This window comes from Chrysochloris asiatica, unplaced genomic scaffold, assembly GCF_000296735.1.
Source record: "Chrysochloris asiatica unplaced genomic scaffold, ChrAsi1.0 scaffold00008, whole genome shotgun sequence".
NCBI lineage: Eukaryota > Metazoa > Chordata > Mammalia > Afrosoricida > Chrysochloridae > Chrysochloris > Chrysochloris asiatica.
Window position 1 is genome coordinate 11,272,245 of NW_006408526.1, and position 23,899 is coordinate 11,296,143.

The following is a 23,899-nucleotide window of genomic DNA, read 5'->3' on the forward strand; positions in this document are numbered from 1 at the left end:
AGTCTCTTAAAGAAGACTATTAATTAAGTACAAAGAAGCAAATGGCATTTAAAAAGTTTGTTTCTTTTCATTATTTTATTCTAAGAATACCTTTTTAATCTTTATTAAAGCAAAATATTTTATTATAGTTAGGAAAATTTTATTATGTTGGTAAAATTTTTTAGATAAAATTTTTTAAATTAGTTTTTAAAAATGTATAACTTTATTCAAATTTATTTGTTTTAACTTATTTTTTGTAGTTCATTTTTTTCCCCAGAATTACTCACTGTATATTCAAAGTCGTCTTCAAAAACGTTTATGAATACCATAATTCACCAATATTAGGACATCTTATTAGAGAAAATAAAGTTATTAAGATGGAATAAAAGGTCAGACCGTCCTATATTAAACAGGCCATAATAACACAGAAGGTGCTGCTGTAGTAACGTGACCTTCATGTTAAAAATGAAACATAATGTATAAGCTCTTTTTTAATGAAAAAATAAATATACATATCTTTTCATCTAGTACATTAAAAAAAGACCAAAAGAAAGACAAGAAAGCAATTTCCATTTTTTTTTCCATCCTTTTCTCTTTAACTGCCTTCCCTGTCACCCAAGTTAGCACATGTCTACACTCTATCCAGTTAATAATAATTCTCCCTTCCTTCCTACCCCTAGTAACAATCTTATTACAGAATGAAAACTTTTGCATGGTTTTTACAGTGGTGGTCTCATACAAATTTTCACTCAGCATACTTTTCACTAGGTTTTGCATTATTTTGCAGATTCATCATTATTTTAAATGCTGCATAATATTACATTATATGTATGTACCAAAGTTTATGCAACCATTCCTCTGTTGATTGGCATCTAGACTGTCTCCCTCTTTTTGCTGGGCATGCATATAGCTATTCGTATTATAGCTCTTATTTCTTGTGAATATATACCAACTATAGACACTGCTGGGTCATATGGTATTTCTATTTCCAAACTTTTGAGCAAGTGTCATATCATTTTCTGCAGCAGTTGCACCATCAAATTTATTTTTTCACTTGCAGTTTTCTATTTGAACTCATTATGTGATGAATAGTCTTATTCATTATTCAGTATTTTCTTGCTGTAATATACAACCTAGATTAAGTCTGAATTATTTATTTTTTAGAATAATATAATTTCATACCTCTTTCTATGACACTTAAGTTTTTTCTGAAATTTCATGGCAGATTAAACACAACAGAAATAAATGCAACATTTGTCTAAATGATTATCTAAGTCTATGTTACTTAGAATTTTGTCACATTGATTTGCAAAAGAGATAAAGAACAAAGAAACAATATATTGAATGAACATTTGACCAAAATAGTTTTCATAAAAATAGCTAGTTAATAGTTAATTTTTCAGAAGTATGAGTATGAAGTTTATCAAATGTACCAAAGAAAATAACTGATTATATTAAAGGACTCTCAACAAAGAATACGTGATCAACTTCCATCTTGGATAGATCAGGAAAGAAGCTGGGCTGTGGCAACATTAAAGGTATTCTTTTACTACTACAGGATATCTCTATCTATCTATCTGTCCGTCTAATATGTAAATTATGTCTGCTGACTTATTCATAATCAATTTTTATATTTCATGAATTTATGAAATAAAATCCTGGAGTAAGGGATACTCTGAAGAGATAACTTTAAGATAGAAGGAATGCATATGTTGGGGAAAACCTATGAGAGTTGATACTATTTTAGGTGAATGATGAGTAGAAATTTATCAAGTACGAAGGAGAGTTAGAACATTCAGAACCAACTATTAATGCATAAATGGACATGGCTTATAAAAACATGCTTTGTATGGATTTGATTCTGAATTTACGTATTTTTGCAATCTGACATAGAACTTAAAGGGCTGCAATGCTTACAACTTGTGCTGGATTTTCTCCACTAGATGGAGATAGTTAAGTTCATATGTTTTTATATAGAGAAAGGATGTATTGACTATGAGAACTGATTAGTATTACTTTGGAAATGTTTTTACTTAATTTTAAGATGTTTTTATTTCATTTTAATTAAATGGTTTTATTTAATTGTAGCTTTAACATTGGATAGTTTACCATATTCTTTCTGACTTAAGTGATTAGATAGGCTAACATAAGTATAAAACAAATATTAAAAATGTATCAATAATTGGTTTTCATTTGCTATGTTGAATTTCTCTTAAGATGTGTTTATATTTGTTTACTGTATTAAAAGTGATTATTATAATTTTTTTTAGATTGCTCTCCCTGGTCTTTATCAGACCCTCTGCTTTGAAGATGCAGCTCTTTGGCGTACTTACTATCATAATTTAATGTGTGAACAAGAATTTCCATCTATTCTTGCCAAAAAAGTTTCCTTATTTCAGCAGGTAAAATTTAGTGTTATCTTAGGATATGCACTGAACTGCTAACTACAAGGTTGGTGGTTCAAATCTACCCGCTGCTTCTCAGAAACCCTATACAGGGTCATTGAGTTGGAACCAACTGGAGACAGATGGCACTTAACAGCAACAAACCAAAATTATTTAGTGCTTCTCTTGCCATTCAGGAGCTGCTTTACTGAAAGCTTCGCCTTGAAGATGCCTGTTACATAACCACATAAGGAAAGGCTTATGTAAAAACGGAAAGTTTGTACCTTGCTATCCACACAAACTATTGGCAAAATTTCATTGAAGTGTCTCACACTATAGCTTTTGTCACTTCCTCTGTTTTGACTCAGGATGATTTTACAATAGAAAAATGTCTTTCAGGAAGAAATTAAGGTACCGGTTGTACAAATTCTTCACTGATTTCCCAATTTTATCTAAGGAAAAGACTAACTTATGAGAAACAGGGCATTTGTTCTCCTTCATTTCCAAATAGAATATGAAATCTACTGATGGGTTCCACTGCATTTTGTCTGATTGGCAAGTCAAAAAGCTTATTGTGGGTACTTTTTATAGCATTAAATTGCTGCCTATGGTTTCTGTCCCCTTTGTGTCTCCATAGACATAGCATTTATTTCACCAAGTATGCTACAATCAACAGCAGCAACTAATAAACTTGTCATTTAAAAGCCTAAGCATCTAAGAGTATCCTTGCTAAATAGTTCCTTAACACATCCAAGAAAGATTTCTGGACGTTTGTTTTGTTTGTCAATAGAAATACCAGTATTTTCATTCGCCCATTAGCCTTTCATTAGATCCTAAAGACATGATCCTGTGACCATTGTATGTTAATGTTTTCTTTTGATATTAAGTTTGAGTAGATAAATGGATTTCAGCAATATTTTGGATATTTAAATGATGAGGCTTTCTGCTCGGGCAGAGATTTACAGCTTTGTAAACCCTATACAGGGTTGCTATGAGTTAGAACTGATTTGACTGCACTTAACAACACCAAATAATCTCTTGGAATATACCTGATGTGACAGTTTTCAAGGCATAGTAAATGCTATAGATCAGTATTAAAATCAGTTTTCACAGATTTTAATAAGTACCTATTTACTTAAATTAGTAAACACTAATTATTGCTTCTTTAAAGCTTTTGTGGAAACTTTATTATTTAAAAATAACTTGCTCTATTTTTCAAGGTTCTTGTGGTTCAAGCTCTCAGGCCAGACAGATTACAAAGTGCTATGGCTCTATTTGCATGTAAAACTCTACGTAAGTATAATACTTTTCTAGAATTGCATTGCTGAACTGAAGTTGTTTTTTTTCAACTGACTTTTTTATTTTATATTGACTTTAGATCAGAAAGGTTATAAGGTTGTTTAAATGTTGTTGTACTTGTCTTATAGTTTCTACACAGCTTTGAAAGGTAGTTATCTATGTCGGATATGACCATACTTAATGTTGTTTTAAATTTGATGCATGACTGAAATTCCACATTCAGTTAAGGTATTTGAAGTTTAAAAAAAAAATTATTTCCCTATGAAAGCTCTTTGAACGTTTGTCTGTAGTTAGAGTTTCAAAGTAGAGAATCCAGTGTTTCTGCCAAATATTTACTGCCTAGGTATACTACTGGTAGTATAATTCTGTGAACAATTTAGAAAATAAAGATGCCATGAATGTAGGATGTTATGCAGTAAATCCTTCAAAATGAGTTATGTTTATCTAAAACATAAAATTAGATTTTTAAAATGTCTTAGATCAGAATTCTAAGGATTACATTTCATTGTAAATTAAAAGTCTCACATAATTAAATAGTATGCTGATAATTTATCTCTAGAGTCTTTAATTTCTATTTCATTTTTCCATCTATATGATATTTGTAGATATATAATTTTACGTAGAAACTGTTTTTCAGTTGTAACTTATATTTGGGGACTTAATAGCTGTTATAATCCTCATAGTAACTCTTTAAAGTAACTGCTATTTTTATACTCATGTGAAGACAAGAAAAAATGTTACACGACTAATAAGTAACAGAATAAAGATTCAAACCTAGCTCCAAAGTGTGTGTTCTTACTAAATACTGAAGGATGTGAATTTATTCTCAGTTTAGATTCCAGTTGACTCTAGCTCATGGTGTCCTGTGGGCAATGGAAAGAAATGGCTCTCAGTCGTGTGTTAGCCTTATGTCGCCAGCATGTTGGAGTCCACTGCTACAGCTCTTGTCTCAGTCCATCTCATTGAAGGTCTCCCTCACCCTTACTGGTCCTTTATTTCACTAAACACAACACTATCCTCCAGTTATTAATCCCTCCTGATGACACGTTCGAAGCAAGCTAGTTGGACAATGTTCTGCTATGATCAATAAGGTTTTCATAGCCTAAAATTTGCAAGTAATTGCCAGATCTTTAATTCTTAGTCTGTTTTGATCTGGAGGCTCCACTGAAATCTGCCCACCATGAGTGCACTTGCTGGTAGGTGAAACGCTAATATGATCATTTCTAGCATCACAGCAACATGAAGCCACCACAATATGTCAAACTGACAGACAGGTAGTGGATTTTCAGTTTCAAGAGACACTTTTATTATTAGCAAAAGCTAGTAGCATAAATGTCTTCCTTAGTCTTAGATAAAGTTCTTCTGTACATATTTATATCTTTTCTTCCCCACTCTTATCTACTGACCCAGATTTTCACATGACAACTATTTTCTGCCCCACATCCCACCAGAACATAAGCGTACAATTGCACAAATACTGTGAGCTCCCTTTAGATACTGTTGGGTAATTTGGTTGACTGGTGATGAGTATATGGAAACGGTGGTGGTGGTGATGTGCCATGGATTCAGTTGCAACTCATAACGACTCCATACAAGGTTTCTGAGGCTGTAAATCTTTACAGGAGCAGAAAACCTTACCTTTCTCCCACAAAACAGCTGGTAGTTTTGAACTGCTGACCTTTGAGTTTAGCAGACCAAGTCGTAACCACTACGCTACCAGAGCGCCTTGTACCTGGAAATAGGTCTGGTTATATTCTCTGTTTTCCTTTACTTACACACTGTTGTTGTTAATTACTGTGGAATTGGTTCCAACTCATAGTGACCCTGCACAGGGTGTCTGAGGCTGTAAATCTTTACAGGAGCTGAAAGCCTCAGCTTTCTCCCATGAAACAACTGCCTACCTTGAGGTTAGCAGCCCGATTCGTAACCACTACACTACCAGAGCTCTGTTACTTATCCATAGAGGCGGACGTATGTTTATTCATATTGGACAAATATTTATCTACCAGATAATGTTTATTCATTCCTGTATATTGCTTATCCACTTAACTCTTAAGTTTGAAGTAATAGATAACTCATCTCAAACTCTCAAAAATAAAAAAGAGGAATTATTAGTTCAAGTAACTAGTTGTCAGAAAGGAAAATACTGTTGGTTTTAAAGACTCAATATCTTCAGATTTTGTCTTTTTTTCTCAACTTTTTCTCTATTTCTCTGTGCCTGTATTTCACTCAATCGCTTTGCTTTCAGACTCTCATATTAATTTCTGATTGTATGTTGCCCTTAGTTTCAAGAGTTCCTATATGATTTCTGATGACAAAACACTAAGGCTATCCATTAAAATTAACTTGTTGTTGTTAAGTACCATCCATTTGTTTCCGACTCATAACAACCCCTTGATTGATTTTCTGATGAGCAGCTGGTGAATTTGAACCACTGATCTGGTGGTTCAAAATGACTTTGCAGTCCAACGCAAGGATAACCTATAGTGCTACTGTTGTTGTTGTTATGTGCCGTGGAGTCGGTTTCGACCCATAGCGAACCTGTACAGGGTTTTCGAGGCTGTAAATCTTTATGGGAGCAGAATGCCTCAACTTTCTGCCGCAGAACAGCTGGGAGTTTCGAACTGCTGACCCTAAGGTTCGCAGCCCGATTTGTAACCACTACGCTACCAGAGCATATAGCATATTTTGGCTAATTTTCATGCTTAATTAGATATGGGCTTAAAATATTAATTTACAAAGTGCTTTTGATAGCCTTGATGTTACAAATTATATATAACTTGTTTCTGAAAAATGAAATCATTGAGAAAAGATAATAGTGTCTATGTTCAGATATGCTTCTGAACATACTGTATGTTGTAAATGAAGTATTTAACATGGTGTCAAATGGTAAGTAATAACTGTACATTAAACATAATTGATTTTCATGGTGGCACAACGATTAAGCACTAGGTTGCTAACTGAAAGACTGGTCACTTGAACCCACTAACGACTCCGTGGGAGAAAAGACCCCAGTGTAGTGCTCCTGTAAAGATTTTTTGTGTTGTCGTTATGGTGTACTATGAAGTCAACAATGACTAATAGTGACCCTAGGTAACAAAGTAGGACTGCCCCATATGGTTTTCTAAGCTGGAATCTTTTATTTTTTCGCATTTTATTGTGAATTGAGTGACGGTTTACAGACAAGATCATCAACTCTCTGTTCAACAAGCCACTTTGTGTCATCCCAATGATTACCATCCCCTCCCTACAACAACAGTGATCCTACTTCCGTCCTGTGGCTCCCCATTTACATCTTATATTTCACAAATGAACAAAACAGAATTATTTGATGTACACTTGCAAAAGAAATATATTCATTCAAATGTCCAAAGGGCACATTCTGCAATCCAACTTCCTACTTGCAGGTACACAGCTTTAATCCCTGGACCTAAGAGCTTATTCGTTCACCCAGCTGTTCTGTCTCCATGCCACCACCTCTGTCACAGTCTGTGCTATTGCGAGCTTTTCTAGGTAAGGATCTTACACTCCACATATGCTTTCCTTCTTCATGGTCTTTGGATCATCTGAAATGAAAGATTAACTATTCCTCCCTTTTAGTTACACATCATTTATAATTACAGTTATGACAATCACAATTAAATTGCTAACAATAGCTTACAGTTAAGTCATGAAATCCTATCACCACCATTCTCCATCCTCTTTCACCAGATCCATCTGGAAAAGAGGCAAACTGTTCAGTGAGAATTCTACCTTACCCCCTTCATTCTGAAATTAAGCACACTCATGAAAGCCTGTAAGTCAGATACTTCATACCTTTAAAGACCCTCCTAGCCTCCATTTTTGATAACCCTTATCCCAGTACACCGAGGAAATAAGCTTCTATTCTGGTTGGAATTTTGAGTAGCTGCATCCATTAGCAAAATTCCAATTTATTGAATTGTAGCAATTTACACTTGCTTGCGCCTTTTTATCTTCATCTGGTCTAGTTCTGATCAGCTAGCTATCCAAGCTAGATCAAATGGGTACTAGCTGCACGTTTGGGAGTTCACACACACCTCCCTGCACTTCAGACCAGCTTACTGCTTCACTTTCTGTCCTAGACCCCAGGAGCTAGATCAGTGCCCATGGACTCAGGAGTTCTCAAATCTTCTGAAACTTCAGACCAGCCAGCTTTTCCTCTTCATTCTCTCATCTCAAGGGCAACAGGTGTCAATGGAGCATTACCAAATTCAGACCATGTCTTCATTGCTACCTTTCTCCCACTCCCAATTAGACCCAGATGGTCACCAGCAAGCACATTAGACTACTCTCAGATTCTATTTAACTTTCAGTCCGTGTTCATAGTCAGCAAGTACAGCACTTCCTCAGCTTTTAAGCTGTCCTGAATTGACTCCATTTGCACTTCTGTTCCACAGGATTGCTCTCATTAGGGTCAATAGTGTCCTTTTTATTTCTATACCCAATGGTTAACTTTTTGTCTTACTTCTCAAAACACTCAGTCGTTATTTTCTTCCTTTTTTAATCACTTTTTTTTTTGACTTGAGTACTGTGTTTCTGCTCATTCCTCATCTCTGTAAACTAGTCTTCATTTTCCATTCCTGGCCTTTTTACTGCATGTCTTCTACATGTTGATGATATATTATTTTTCCACTCAGTTTGCCCCAGGTTTCCTTCTTTCATTATATATATTTCCTGAGTGAGAGGAATTCTCAGTCTCTGACTTTGAATACTATCGCTATATTACTGCCACTTGTATCTCTTAATTCTTAGCCTTGACCTCTTCCTGGAATTCTAGACTCACTTGTCCAAAATGCTTATTTTACATATTCATCTGAATGTCTAGTAAACCTCACAATTTTAAAAAATACTGTTTTATTGTATTGTGAGTGAAAGTTCACACTACAAATTAGGTTCCCATTTAACAATTTCTATAGAGCTTCGTCAGTGACATTGGCTGAATGTTTACAAAGTGTCAGCAGTCTCATTACTTCTGTTCTGGTAGTTCCTATTTTCCACCACATACCTTCTCTTCTTATCCTTTTTATCCTCCTTTATAACTGTTTTCACCATCTGACATATTGAATAGTGTTAGCTGTTATTTGTGTTATTTAGAATATAAAATCTATGAGGACACAAGTATTGTTTTGTTCACAGCTGTGTTCCTTAATCAACTGTTAGACTATATAGACACTATACATGTTTATTAAATTAGTGACTACCTTCCTAATTGGTCTCCTTGCAACCTCTCTTGCTTCCTTTTCAGTTATTTTTCTATTCAGAAGACTGTTGTTGTTTTTGTTGTTATTATGTGCCATGGAGTTGACTGTGGAATCTTTTAAAAACCTAAACCATCATATCTCTTTCTTACATAAAACATGCGGTCTTTTGAAACTACTTAGAAAATAAAATCCAGACCCTTATTTAGGTTTACAAAAGTCTCATACATTCTGGCTCTTGCCTACGTCTTAGACCTCATCTTGTACCCATCTTACTTGCTAACTGTGCTTAAATAAGCAAAATCATCAAAGGAGCTTTGAACTTTTTTGTTTGCTGTCTTTCCTTTTCTTCTTTTGGTCTATGCCTCCTCTGTGTTATGCAGATCTGAACTTAAATGTTGCATCCTTAGAGATCTTTTGGTACTATCTAATTAGTGCCAACATATCTACCTGTTTTAGTTCTCTGCGTAATGCTCATTGCTCTCTGATATAATTCTGGCTAGTTTGTGTATTTGTCTTCTATTCCTATCAGTAGGATGCAAGTTTAAGTAAAATGAGGCCATTTTCAGCGTTCTTAAGAACCTATTCTTTCCTCCCCATTTACTCTTTAAGAATCTCCTCTTTGTGCCACATTGCACATAACCTTTCTTATTGACTCTGTAGCTTAACCTTCTACCAACTCTTTGGAGTACTTCTGTTATTGTCCTATTTCATCCTCAAGTTAAATGGCATTTAAGGTTTAACAGCATTTTCTGAAAAACTTCATCATATTCACATATTCAAATACTTTGAAAGTTTACTATACTTCTAAAACTATGCTACATCTTCCTATGCAAAATTTATACATACTGGGACTATGGCTGGATTTCTTTGTGCTTGGTCAAATAGTTTCATTAAAATAATTTTAAAAATGAAGTGGGGTTTTACTGTATGATTGAGTTTTAACAATTCAAATTGTTGGAGAATACCGAACACTTATTTTTTTCTAGTTAAATTTTAGAGATTGGATTTCAAATGCAGTTTCTCTGTCATCATTCATATAAAAAGATTTTTATTAGGTATTGTTGTTGAGTGCCTTCGAGTTGATTCTGATTAATAGCGACCTTGGGTAGGGTTCCCAAGGCTTTAAATCTTCACGGCAGCAGAAAGCCTCATCTTTTCTTCTGCAGAGCGGCTGGCGTGCTAGAACTGCGGGCCCCGTGGTTTCACAGTCCAGAGCTTGCCTTCTGGAGCCATTGTACTTCCATTAATGAGTATTATCAACCCTTTTTATAATCTATAAAATTTTAAATGGTAGCTTATAAACATATTTTTATTGGAAGTAGTTTGAAGATTTTAGTTAGTAGAGGAAGCCTTTAAAACTACTAAGCATGCAAGTTAAATATTATTCTGTAAACCAAGTCTTTCCATGGCAAGATTACTTTTTTAAAATAATAGCTACAATAAGAAAAGATTCCAATTTTTTAAATTCTGGTTTAATTTTTTACCTAAAAGAATTGAATACTGTATGTGGTATGTTATACAAAGTTTAGCGAGGTATCAAAAATGTAAAGACATAATCCCATAAGCTACCCTACAACAAAATTCACTGCCATTGAATAAATTACAACTCATAGTGGTTCTATATAGGATTTCTACTCATGTAAGTCTTCATAGGAGAAGACAGCTTCATGTTTCTCACAGAGAGCAGCTGATGGGTTTGAGTTGCTGACCTTGCAATTAGTAGTCCAGTGCTTACCCCATAGTGCCACCAGCATTCTTTACAATAGCTAAGGGATCCAGAATCCTTTTAAGTTCTCCATCAAAAAAGTCCTTGGTATTTCAAGCTGGATTTGATTAAGATCTGCCTACTGTCTAATGATGTAGAACATCTTTTCATGTGTTTGGTGGCCATTTACATGTTCTTTTTGTGTATTCATATCATTTGCCTGTTTTATGATTGGAGTATTTATCTTTTTGTTGTTAAGTTGTCAAAGTTATATATATGTTTTAGTTATTAGAATCTTGTCAGATATATGGTGTCTGAAGATAGTCTCCTAGTCTGTAGGTTGTCTTTTTATTGTTTTGATAAAATCTTATGATGAACAAAAGCTGTATATTTTTATGAGGGTCCCATTTATTTGCTTTTGTTATTATATCAGATGATCCAATCTTTTTTTTTTTAAAGGTTGTATTGTGTATTGAGTGATAGTTTACGTGGGAGAACATTGGTTTTGCACTCAACTACAGTGTTTCATTACAATGATTACAATCCCCTCCACAAAGCAGTAATATATAATCATATAAACAACCAAAGAACACATTTTGAAAGCTAACCTCCTGGCCACCAGCACACAGTCTTTCTCTTTCCATGAGACTAGAGTCCTTAGCTGCTCTGTCTTTCCATGCTATCACCTCTGCCTCCACCTCTGGGGTTGCTGTTTCTGTGGTTAGGGCCCCACATTCTGCTCATGCTCTTCTCTCTTGATGGTCCTAGGATCCTCTGTTCCTGGAATGTCAGATTAACTACTCCCCCCTTTATGTTAACACAACTTCTTCTATTAGAGTTGTGACAATTGCAATTAGTCGTGATAACAATTACTCACTGTTGAATCAAAAGAATCCTACCTCCATCTCCTTTCACCAGACCCATCTAGGCCAGAAGAAAACTATTCAGTGGTGATTCTACCTTCTACCACTCACTCTGAAACTAAACTCCCTCTTGAAAACTTGTAAGCCAGCCACTTTGTGCCTTTCTAGCCCCCCATTTTAGGTAGCCCATCCCTATCATACCCATCCCTATCAAGCCTGTGTACTGAGGGAATAGGCTTGATCCTTGATGTGGAGACTCCTTCCCTCTAGGTTGATATTTTGAGCTACTACATCCATAAGTATAGGTCAAGCTCATCAAATTATAGCAATTTACACTTGTTCCTGTATCAAATTTCTTTATCTTCCTCTAGTCAAGTTCTAATAGATGATTCACTCTTAAAAGCTAGAACAGATATCATTGTTCTGCTTTTTCTTCTAAGAATTTTATGGTTTTAGTTTTTGTGTATGTTGTGAGTCATCAATTCTGTTTCATTTTTCAACATTTGGCATCCAATTTCCCCAACACCATTTATTGAAGAGACTCTTCTTTCTCCATTGAATAAACTTATTACTCTTGTAAAAAATCTGTTTGCCATAGGTATGTGGGTTTATTTCTGGACTCTAAATTAGGTTCCATTGCATTATGTGTCTATTGCTCTTGCAGTACCGTGCTGTTTTAATTACTGTATCTGTATGTTGTTGTTAGATGCTGTTGAGTTGGTACTGACTCACAGTGACCTTATACACAACAGAATGAACCACTGTTCAGTCCTGTGCCAACCTCAGAGTTGTTGCTGCACTTAAGCCCATGCCTACTGCCACTGTGCCAGTCCATCTTGTTGGGAGTCTTCCTCTTTTCTGCTGACCCTCCACTTTACCAAGCATGATGCCCTTCTCCAAGGACTGGCTCCTCCTGGTAACATATCTGAAATATGAGAGACTAAGTTCCACCATCCTAACTTCTAAGGAGCATTCTGGCTGTACTTCTTCCAGCACAGATTTATTTGTTCTTCTTGTAGTCCATGGTACTTTTAATATTCTCCCCTAACACCGTAACTCAAATGCATCAATTCTTCTATGATCTTCTTTATTGATTGCCTATGAGGTTATTGAAAATACCATTGATTGGGTCAGGCACATCTTAGACCTCAAATTAACATCTTTGCTCTTGAACACTTTAAAAAGGTCTTGTATCTCTATAGTTGTTCTTGTTAAATGCTGTCAAGTTGGTTCCAATCCATAGAGACCCTGTATTGAGTTTCCAAGGAGCAGCAAGCAGCTGGTGAACTTGAATCACCGATCTTGCAGTTCAAACTAACTTTGCAGTCCAGTGCATTAACTACCAGCTCCATGTTTTAAAATCAAGAAACGTGAATCCTCTTACTTTGTTCTTTTGTTTCAACATTGCTTTAGCTAGTTGGAACCTCTTGTCACTCAATATAAATTTGAGGGTTATTTTTCCATTTCTATAAAGTTGCTGTTGTAATTTTGATCGGGATTGCATAGAATTTATGGATTGCTTTTGATAATATTGACATCTTAAGAAGAGTAAAAATTTTAATCCATGCACATGGGACTTCTTTCTATTTATTTAATATACCATTTAATTCATAACAGGATGCTTACTAAGATTAAAGTTAAGGATTTCATTTTGCTTGAATCACAATGAATGCTGTTGGAAAGAGTAGTAAAGAAACTATTGCATTGTCCAAAGCTCTCTTTGTAACTTTAAAGAACAAAGATGCCACTTTGAGTGCTAAGATGCACCTGACCCATACCATGTTTTTTTCAGTTGCCCCATATGCTTGTGAAAGCTAGACAATGAATAAGAAAGACTAAAAAGGAATTGATACATTTGAATTATGATGGTGAAAACTATTGAATACATCAAGGACTGCCAGAAGAATGAACACATCTGTATTGGAAGAAGTACAGTGAAAATTCTCCTAAGAAACAAGGTTGATGACTTTGGTCATATTATTTGGGGAGAGTAGTCCCTGGAGTAGGACATCATTCTTAGTTCATCTACTATGAGGAACACACTTGATGAAATGGATTGTCACAATGGCTACACCAATGGACTTAAATGTAGCACAAGTTTGAGGCTGGTGCAGAACTGGGCAGTGTTTCATTCTGTCATATAGGTTCACTATGAGTCGGCACATAATAACAACCTTACTTACAATCTATATAGCCTCCTTGCATTGGTAGCTAGGGTAGTATTTAATTGAACATCCAAAATATTAGAATCTTGGGGGGAAACACTTTTAGAATTTTGTCTACCACAGAATATTTGACTTTTTAATTTGTTTTCAATGCTGAGCATTATTCTTTTTCTAAACAGTGTTTTCTTATTTAATTGGTTGAAATATATAAGGTTAGGTCTTGATGGTTTTTTGTTTGTTTGTTTGTTTTATTGCCTTTTGTTGTATCTATTGAGAGTTACCTTTTCTTTGAAGTAAAGGAGAGTCATTGTGTATCCTTGATGCTTATTGTGTGTTTGTTAGGGAGCATGGGCTGAATGGGGAAGCATGAATTTATTACTCACTCACTGAGGTCCCCGAAAAGTGCCAGCAATGGTTTTATTTATTTACCTTTTCTTTTAAAACTGTAATTTATTTTCTTTATCTCAGTATTTTATCTGAGTAAAGTACACTACATTAAAAGAAACGTTTAAGTTAACTTGCTCACTTACTTATTTCTTCTTATGGAAAGACTTAGTTTTTTTTTAAGGACTCACAGTGGTCAAGTGCGCTGCTGCTAGCCATGTGGAATGCAGTTAGAACCTAGCAGCTCATCATCAGCATAAAGATGTGGCAATCAGTTTCTGTAGAGATTACAGCATTGGGACTCATATAGGGCAGTTGTACTCTTTCCTAGGGTTACTATTTATTGGAATCAATTTGATTACAATGAAATTTTTAGAGTCAAAATAATAAGATTCCAGAAATTTCAAAGTATTATTACATTATAATAATTCACATTATATCTAAGGGGGTTCAGGTATGTCACTGTAGGATGAGATCTGAAGATCAGCAGTTCAAATCCACCAGTTGCTCCTTGGAAATCCTATACAAGGTTGCTGTGATTTGGAACTGATTCAAGGGCATTTAACAGCACACCATAGTAGTCTCTTCATATGCATGCAAAAGCTAGATAATGAATAAAGAAGAATTGATACTTTTGAAATATGTTGGTGAGAAATATTAAATATGACATGGGCTGCCAGAAAAAAATGAACAAATCGTAGTTGGAAGAAGCACAGTTAGAATGCTCATTAAGAGAGAAGATTACAAAATTTAATATGGCCTACTTTGGGCACGTTATCATGAGAAATTACAGGAAAAGGACATCATGCTTGTTAAAGTATATTGTTTTTGTTAAGTGTCATCAAGTCAGTTCTGACTCATTGCGACCCAGTATAAGGTTTCTAAAGAGCAGCTGGTGAGATTGAACCACCCACCTTGTGGTTCAAACTAACCTTGTGGTCCAGTGCATTACCCCACAGAACATAAGGTCAGCAAAATAAAAGGAAGACCCTCAATGAAATTGATTGACACAGTGATTGCAATAATAGATTTAAGTATGGTAACCATTGTGAGGGTGGAAAAAGACCAGACAATAGCTTTTTCTATTATTCATTTGAGTTGGAACTGACTCAGTGGCATATAACAACAACTTTAATGAATAGCATTGATTGACACATTCAGTTGTAATGACATTATGAGACAAAATACTCATTATTTTACCAAATATGTAGTAGACTCAGTTCACTTACAATGCAATGGAGACTTTGTTGAAATAGTGTAGCTCTAATGACTAACATAAGGAGCTCTGGTAGCGTAGTGGTTACGAATCAGGCTGTTAACCTCAGGGTCAGCAGTTTGAAACTACCAGTGATTCTGCAGGAGAAAAGATGAGGCTTTCTGCTCTCATAAAGATTTATAGCCTCGGAAACCCTGTACAGGGTTGCTGTGAGTCAGAACCAACTCCATGGCACATAACCACCACCACCACCAGTGACTAAAATGGTGTGGCTCTGTGAGTTAATGCGCTGGAATGCAAAGTCAATTTGAACCACAAGGTCAGTGGTTCAAGTTCACCAGCTGCTCCTCAGAAACCCAGTACAAGGTCACTATGGGTTTGAATAGACTCTACAGCATATAACAACAATAACAACAATAATGACCAACATGTAATTTCAAGTAACATGAATGTCACCTATGTTATTGTTAATAGTAGGGTTTTAAATTATTTTTCCCCACTATTTCAGTATGCTTTACTTTGAAATATGAAAATAAGTAAAATAATATTACTACTAGGGTTGCAGTTCAGACGTGCACAGGTTTATTTTAAACAAAATGTGTTTAAACATGGCTGTCAATTCCATGGATAATTACAGACAAGTTCTCTCATCTCAGAAATATACTTAATTTTTTTTTTCATGTTTTATTGTGAATTATATGATATTTTACATGAGAGAACTTTAGTTTTACATTCATTCCATCATATATCGTCTCATTGCCATGTTCCAATCCCCTCTATGCATCATCAACCGACCAAAGGGCATACCCTATAAACCCGCCCCCTACACCCTCCACCCCCCATTTTTCAGGACCCAGTCCCTCTCCCTCTCTGGATCCAAAGTCCCCATCTGCTTCATCACTCCACGTCATCGTCTCTGCCTCCATCTCGGGCCTCGCAGCTTCTCTGGGTAGGGTCCCGCTCTCGGCTCTTCTCCATTGATGGTCCCAGAGACCTCCGCTCCTAGACTGTAGAGTTAATAACTCCCTTCCTTGCTACCAAACGTCTGCCTTTACATTTCCAACCCTCACAATCAGTCCTGATAATAATCATTCACTGTTGTATCACAAGTGACCCTTCTGCATTTCATTTCATCAGCTCCGCCTAGACAGATTGGATAGTACTCATTGAAGATTCTGCCTTCCTCCATGCCCCCTAGATCTAGGTTCCCTCTTGAAAGCTTGTAAGCCAGTTACTTCTTGCCTTTGTGATCCCTCCCCCCATTTGGGTATCCAATGTCCAAGTTGCCCATCTCTGTCTACTCTGTGTGTAGAGGGGGTGGGAATGTTTCTTGCTGTGTATACGTAATTTTGAAGTCAGAGCTAGCACCAAATTTTTGACAAAGCTCAAGTGCACTTCTTTCCAAATCTTTGAAACTTGGTAGTAAGTTCACAGAAATTCTGTTCTACAGAAAACAGCAGTTTTTAGGTGGATTAAGCATTTTAAGGAAGACTTCAAAAATAAGCCAAGACCATCAATCTCAATAAATGAAGAAACCACAGCTGACGTCTAGAAACTGGTAAGAAGATCATAGAATTAACTATGAAATTGTTCTGAGGCTGGGCTCTCACATAGTTTGCCACTTCAAGTTTCAAGTGGATATCTTAGCCTCACCAAGCTTTCCACTCGATGGGTGCCAAAATGTATTAGGAAGATCAGGTAGCTCAAAGAACTGATCTTCCCATCAGAATTTTAAGAAGAAAAATGCTAAAGAAGATTTTATGGAGGGAATTCTAATCATGGAGAAGTCTTGGATTTACCAATAGGCCAAGGTTCAATCAAAACAGTGACTTCCGAGGGGATCTGGTGCACCAGTTGAATTCAACTTAGAGAGATCAGGTCAGAAAATTATGGTGACTGTTTTTGAAGATTCCAAAGGGGTAATCCTGATAGATTTGCTTGAAGGACAAAAGATGATCATGGGGAAGTTATTAGGAGTAAGTTTTAAAGAAATTGAAGACTGCATTGGTGAGAAAAAGGCCATTAAATTTGCACTTATGAATTTTTTCATCACAACAATGCACTTCCTCATTCTTGAAGGTGTCTAGGTCTGCCATAGGAGAATTTCATTGGAAATCCTTACCCTATACACCTTTCAGCCCTGATCTTGCCTCTTTCTTTTGTTTTCACAACACAAACAGTATTTAAAAGGGCATGATTTTAGTACCTCCATGATGCAAAAATTACTCTTTGGTATAGTGTAAACAAAAGAGTGCAGAATTCTTTGTGGGAAGAGATAGAGAAGTGGAAACATTGCCTTCAAAAGTTAGTAGATCTTGATGATTGATATGTTTAGAAACAATAGCTTCACGTTTTGATGTATTAATAACGGTTTCTATGATTTTTGAGGCAGTACACGGTGATCTCAAAATGTGTAAAAAAATGGAATCACCATAAATTTGATATTTGTTTTTTCTTGAATTTTAGCACATGTTGCTCTGATTGTGGCTCTTTACAAACTCATATATTGTTCTTAGTGCCTCAAATTAGATCCTGCACAACTACTTTATAACAAGTTAGTGTGCACGTATTTTGGTGTAAAATATTTTTTTAAATCCATGCATATTTTTTTAATAATACATATGTTCCATGGAGTTTCTGAAATCCTGCCATAATTTTTGTATTCATGTAAAACATGAATGTTTGAATTCATTAAGATAGAACTTTGGGACAAATATGAAACATTCTTTTAGGTTTCAAAACAAGATAATTGTTAGCAATTATATTTAGTTTAAAAAATGTCTCTGGAATCACTCATCAATATTAAGAACTTATTGGGCTAAATTTCACCTGATATTAGACATAATTTTGCTTTTGAAAATTATTATTATCCTGGGTGGTTATTTGAAGGGGCTAGAATGCACTGTTTAAGGTTTGAAATGTGTCCTTCCAACATAATAATCTATAATGTCTTGGCCCATCTTTATAACATTGAATTAATATTTTAAGGTTTTAAAAGTTTCTGTTTCTTGCTATTAGAATTGCTGAGGTGTCGTCTTGTCTATTAATTTCTATTCCTTGAGGATATGGAAAGTTATTGTTTTCATAGTCTCTTTTTAATGTTTTTATTATGGATGGCATGAAAGTTTACAGGGCAGATCATCAGTTTTACATTCAACAAATCATACAACTTGTTTCATTACAATGATTATAATCCCGTCCATGTACCATCAGTTAATAGTATTTCTCTCAATTCATTTTAGCTCTTTTGTAAACAACAACAACAACAACAACAAAACTCAGGCATACATAATTTAAACCACCAAAAGGCACATTTTGCAAGTCTGCCTCCTGGCCGCCAGCTCTTACTTCATCTCTTCCCATGAGTCTAGAGTCCTCAGCTGCTCCCCCTCTCCATGTCCCCACTTCTGCCTCTATCTCTGGTGTTTCTGCTTCTCTGGATAAGGCCCCGCATTCTGCTTGTGTTCTTCTTCGTTGATGGTCCTAGGGTCCTCTGTTTCAGGACTGTAAGATTAACTACTCTCCCATTTTTGTAACAATACTTCTACTTTTATAATTGTGACAGTTGCAATTAGTCACGATAACAGTTACTCACTATTGAATCAAGAATCTTATCCCCATCTCTTTTAATCAGACCCATCTAGACAAGATGAAAATTATTCAGTGGGGATTCTATCTTCACCCGCACACTCTTAAACTAAACTACCTCTTGAAACCTTGAAAGCCAGTCACTTTGTGCTTTTATCAGCCCCTCATTTTAGTTAGCCAATGTCAAAGTTGCCTGTCCCCCTCTACCCTGTTTACAGAGGGGATAGCATTGATACTTTATGTGAAGACTCCTTCCCTTTCTGTTGGTATTTTGAGCTACTACATCCATGAGTATAGGTCAAGTTCATCAAATTGTAGCAATTTACCCTCATTTCCTTTATCAAAAATTTTTTTTTGTGTTTTTTATACCTTCCTCTAGTAGAGTTCTGATTATTAGTCCATTGAGGCTAGGTCAAATGGGTACTATCTGAAGTTTGGACATTCTTGTGTGTCTCCCTTCACTTCATATCATCTGGATGTTTCACTCTCAGCTCTAGCCCTCCGTGGTTATGTCCTTGTCCATGGGCTCAGGTATCCCCACGTCTCACCACACTTTGGACCAACCAGCCCTTCCTCTTCTGTCTCTCAACTGTAGGTTGATTGGAGTCCATGGAATGTGGTTGAACTCAGCCCATTTCTTCTTTCTGCCTTTCCCCCTCTTCCACTAACAAGTAGACCAACGTGGTTGTCAGCAAGCTTACACCCTTTTTTGTGTGGTCCTTTTGAGTTTCAGTCTTAGAGGGGGATTTGTCCTGAAGGAACTTGATTGATTGCCTTGATGGCTTCCCAGTGAACAACTTTCTTATTCTTGTAGTAGCCAATCATTCTGCCATTTTTGTTTTTGCTTTTATAGTCTGTTAATACTTTACTTTTCTGGAGTCCTGGTGTGGCACTGCAGGCTAAACACTGGACTGTTAACTTCATGGTCGGTGGTTCAAACCCACCAGACACTGCTTGGAAACCCTATACAGGGTTGTTATGAGTTTGAACTGACTTGATGACACTTAATAACAATACTCTACTTAATTCCCTGTGTTTTTAGCTTCAAACAAGTATAAATTTTATTTTAATTGAAATACATCTCCTTCAGCTTGATTTTTACTAACCATTAGTGGAAACATTCACATTTTTACAGAAAACATTTAAGCATATTTATGAAATAGTTATTTCCTGTCTGTATAGAATTTTATAATTTGTGAAGTAGAGAAAGCTCAGATGAATTGTTTTGAATTCAATTAGCAATTAGCAGCTGGGTAACCTTGTAATAAAACATTTTTTGATAAAGATTTCTTTAATTCTTAGTTTTCTTATTCATATAATGATATGTTTTTCAGGATTCTTGTGTGGATTAAATAACAGATAAATAAATGTTACCTGATATAATGATGAACACAGAGTTGTTGTTATTAAGTGCCATTGAGTTGGTTCTGATCCATAGCAACCCTGTGTAGGGTTTCTGAGGAACAGCTTGTAGGTTTGAACCACTGACCTTGCAGTTCACACTGACTTTGTGGTCCAGCACATTATCCTGCAGCGCAGCACCAGGACTCCAAACATAGAGTAACTGCTCTTTGAATGCTTTCTCTATACAGGGTTGCTATGAGTTGGAACTAACTCAACTTAAAAAGAGCAACAACCTGTGGATTGAGGCTTTTTATTAATTTATTTTTTAATAGAACCAGTTTTCTTGTGTGTGTCTGAAAGGAAATTTGCTTCCCATTGAACAGTTTCCATACAAACTCTTCGGTGCTATTAGTTAATAGTTTTGATAGTGTGTTACCATGCTCTTTAAGTGTGTTATAGTTGTTCCAGTTCCATACTTTAGTTTCCTTGTCTCTTTATCTTTGTATCTTTGCTTTTGCTTTAGAGTAACTGTTGACCTTTTGATTTCATATAGATGGTTTCTAAATGAAGCATTACATTAATGGTGAATCCTTTATTTTGTGTGCCAATCTGTTTTTTCACAGCATAGTGACCTCAGGAAATGTTTACAGTTCATAGTTTAAAAATTATCTCAGGTTCTCTAGTCTGAACTAGTCCAGTAAATTTGGAGTTTTTAGGAATTTGAGTTCTGTTAGGCATTTTTCTTCTCTTCTATCATGGTTTATATATTGGGATTCTAATTAGACCATTTGGTAGTAGTGGTGGTGGTGGTTATGCGCTGTGGACTTGGTAGTAGTAGTTGGGCATCATTTGGTTTCTCTGGTTTTCTGTGGATTGAATTTTATTGCAGTTTTACAGTTGAGAAAATTACGGAATGATGCATTTGACTTGTATAGAGTCATTAAACTAACAAATTAATGCTGACATTTATTTTTGCCTTGAAATTATGGATTTTTTCACTTTTTGTCAGTTGTTTCCCCCTAATACATTGGCATAACTCTTCGTTTTATATTATGACAACGGAGTTGGTTACTTATGTTGTGTAGAATTCTGATTTCCTATATGCATAACACACAACAGAACCTGATTATTATATAAACTAATGAATGAGCTGCTCCTCCGAAGCCCTATACAGGGTTGCTATGAGTCAGAACTCATGGCCCTTAATCTGCTGTAGTCCTGAGGCACTATAGGATAACCACTGGACCGCAAGGTTGGTTTGAACCACAAGATCAGTGGTTCAAACTCACCAGCCACTCCTTGGAACCCCTGTCCAGGGTCGCTTTGAGTCAGAACCCACTCAACGGCACTTAATAACAAGAAGAAGTGAAGATAAAACTATATATTGAGACCACAGTGCTGACTGTGTATTTCTTCATCTGTTAAATGTGTTAATCAGGATACTCATTTCACAGGGTTGTTGTAATAATTAGATGGCAACATAAATGTAGAGCATTTAGCAAAAATGCCTGGCACACTTAGTAAGCATTCAATAAATTTAATTATTACTAATACGTGCATGAAGGATCTCTGGTAGCATAGTGCTTACAAGTTGGGCTGCTAATCTAAAGGTCAGCAATTGAAAACTACCAACTGTTCCACAGGAGAAAGATGAGGCTTTCTGCTCCCATAAGGTTTACAGCCTCGGAAACCCTGTGCAGGGTGGCTATGAGTCGAATCGACTCCACAGCACACAGCCACCACCAGTACGTGCATGTGTTTATAGTGAAAATATATGAGTATCTTTGTGATTATAATTTATGTAGGCACTCTATATTATATATATCATGAAATTAGTTTGAATAGATTCTGTTTCTGATACATACTTCTTTTCATTTTCATTTTCATTTTGTTAATATATCTTTTAGGTCTGAAAGAACTGTCTCCACTGCCCCTTAATCTCAAACGTTTGTACAGAGAGACACTAGAAATTGAGCCCATCTTGATCATTATTTCCCCTGGTGCTGATCCTTCTCAGGAACTTCAAGAACTCGCTAATGCTGAGAGAAGTGGAGAATGCTATCACCAGGTCAGTTCCCGGTGCCCTACTGTTTTTACTACTGAGAATGTTCAGTTGACCACATGTGGACCTAGCTGTGAAATTGGCATATTTAATGTGGTAGACCAAATAAATAATAGCTCCAAAAAGATGCCAACATCCTAATTTTCAGAACCTGTTAATATTTCAATTTATATGGAAAAAGAGATGTCAGAGATGTAATTAAGTTAAGGAGTTTGAGGATTATCCTCAGTACAAGGGCCCTTATAAGAGGAAACCAGAAAGTCAGAGGAAGGAAGGAAATGCTACTGGCTCTAAGATGGAGAAAGGATCATGAGCAAAGAAATATAGGCAATTTTAAGAATTGAAAAAAAGAAGGGACCGATTCTTTCTTACAGCCTCTAGAAGGCATGCAGCTCTCTAGTCCTCCTTTATTTTTAAACCCTGGCACCTTGACTTTCTAACTAGTGACACTTCTGATCTCTAGAAGTCTGATAAGATAGTTAACTTGTGTTTTATTAAGACATTAAATCTGTGGTAATTTTTTTCCAGCAGTAAGAGAAAACTAATACCCTTGTATACATTTTGAGAATTTAAACATTTTCTTTGGAAATTTTTACAACAAATCTCTGAAGTGTTTCCTTGCAAAATCTGAAGTGAAAGAAAAAATTTTTCTTGAGTAAATTAAAATATAAATTTTTCTGATATAAAATTAGGAACTTCTGTTTCTTCAAAAGGCTTTTCTTTTTTTTTTTTTTCAATTCAGTTTGCATAAAAGGTTAGCATTTTAACTTGCTAGTATACCCCAATTTTGAATAGGTTTATAAATAATTCTTTATTGAGAAAATAATTAATAGTAATATCATGAAATGGTTGAACATCAGCCATTTCTTTTTGGTACAATGACTCCGTGCATTCCTTCCATCTTCTTTTGATGTTTCTGCATCATTCAATATTTTGTCTGTAGAATCCATCAATATTGAAAGTCAAAGCTTGATTTTTTTTTCCTCCAGTTCCTTCAGCTTTAAAAATGCTGAGCACATTCTTCCCTTTTGGTTTTCTAACTTCATGTCTTTGCACATTTCATTATAATATTTGACTTTGTCTCCTCAAGCTGACCTTTGAATATTTCTATTCAACTCTTTTACCTCCTCATTTCTTCCATTTGCTTTAGCATCGCTATGCTGGAGAACAATTTTCAGAGACCCTTCTGACATCTATTTTCATCTTTTCCTTCTTTTTTGGCTTCTAATGACCTTTTGATTTCTTCCTGTATGATATTCTTGATGTCATCCCACAATTCTGGTGTTTCATTATTAGTGTTTAATTCATCAAATCTGTTCTTGAGATGATCTCTAAATTCAGGTGGGATATATTCAAGGTCATATTTTTACTCTTATGGAGGTGTTTTAATTTTCTTTGGCTTCAGCCTGAATTGGAATATGAACAATTGATAATCCCTTCCACAGTTTGCACTGGCCTTGTTTTGGTTGACATTATGGAGCTTTTCCACCATCTCTTTCCACAGATGTAGTAAATTTGATTTCTGTGTATTTCATCTGGTGAGGTCCATGTATATAATTGTCTTTTGTGTTTTCCAAAAAAGGTATTTGGAATTAATAAGTCTTTGTTCTTATAAAATTATATCATGCAATCGCCAGCATCATTTCTGTCAACAAGGCCATACTTTCCAATCACTGATCCTTTGTCAT

General features: G+C 35.6%; 1 protein-coding gene across 2 annotated transcripts in view; it reads left to right on the forward strand.

Annotated features, from left to right (window-relative positions):
• DYNC2H1 (dynein, cytoplasmic 2, heavy chain 1) overlaps positions 1-23,899 on the forward strand; it is a 369,106-nt gene that overhangs the window by 214,941 nt on the left and 130,266 nt on the right. For both annotated transcript variants that reach the window (XM_006833779.1, XM_006833780.1), the window contains 4 exons: positions 1,440-1,517; positions 2,250-2,381; positions 3,584-3,656; positions 22,057-22,217. In XM_006833779.1, coding sequence (XP_006833842.1) covers positions 1,440-1,517; positions 2,250-2,381; positions 3,584-3,656; positions 22,057-22,217 — 444 coding nt within the window. The remainder of the gene's footprint in view (positions 1-1,439; positions 1,518-2,249; positions 2,382-3,583; positions 3,657-22,056; positions 22,218-23,899) is intronic.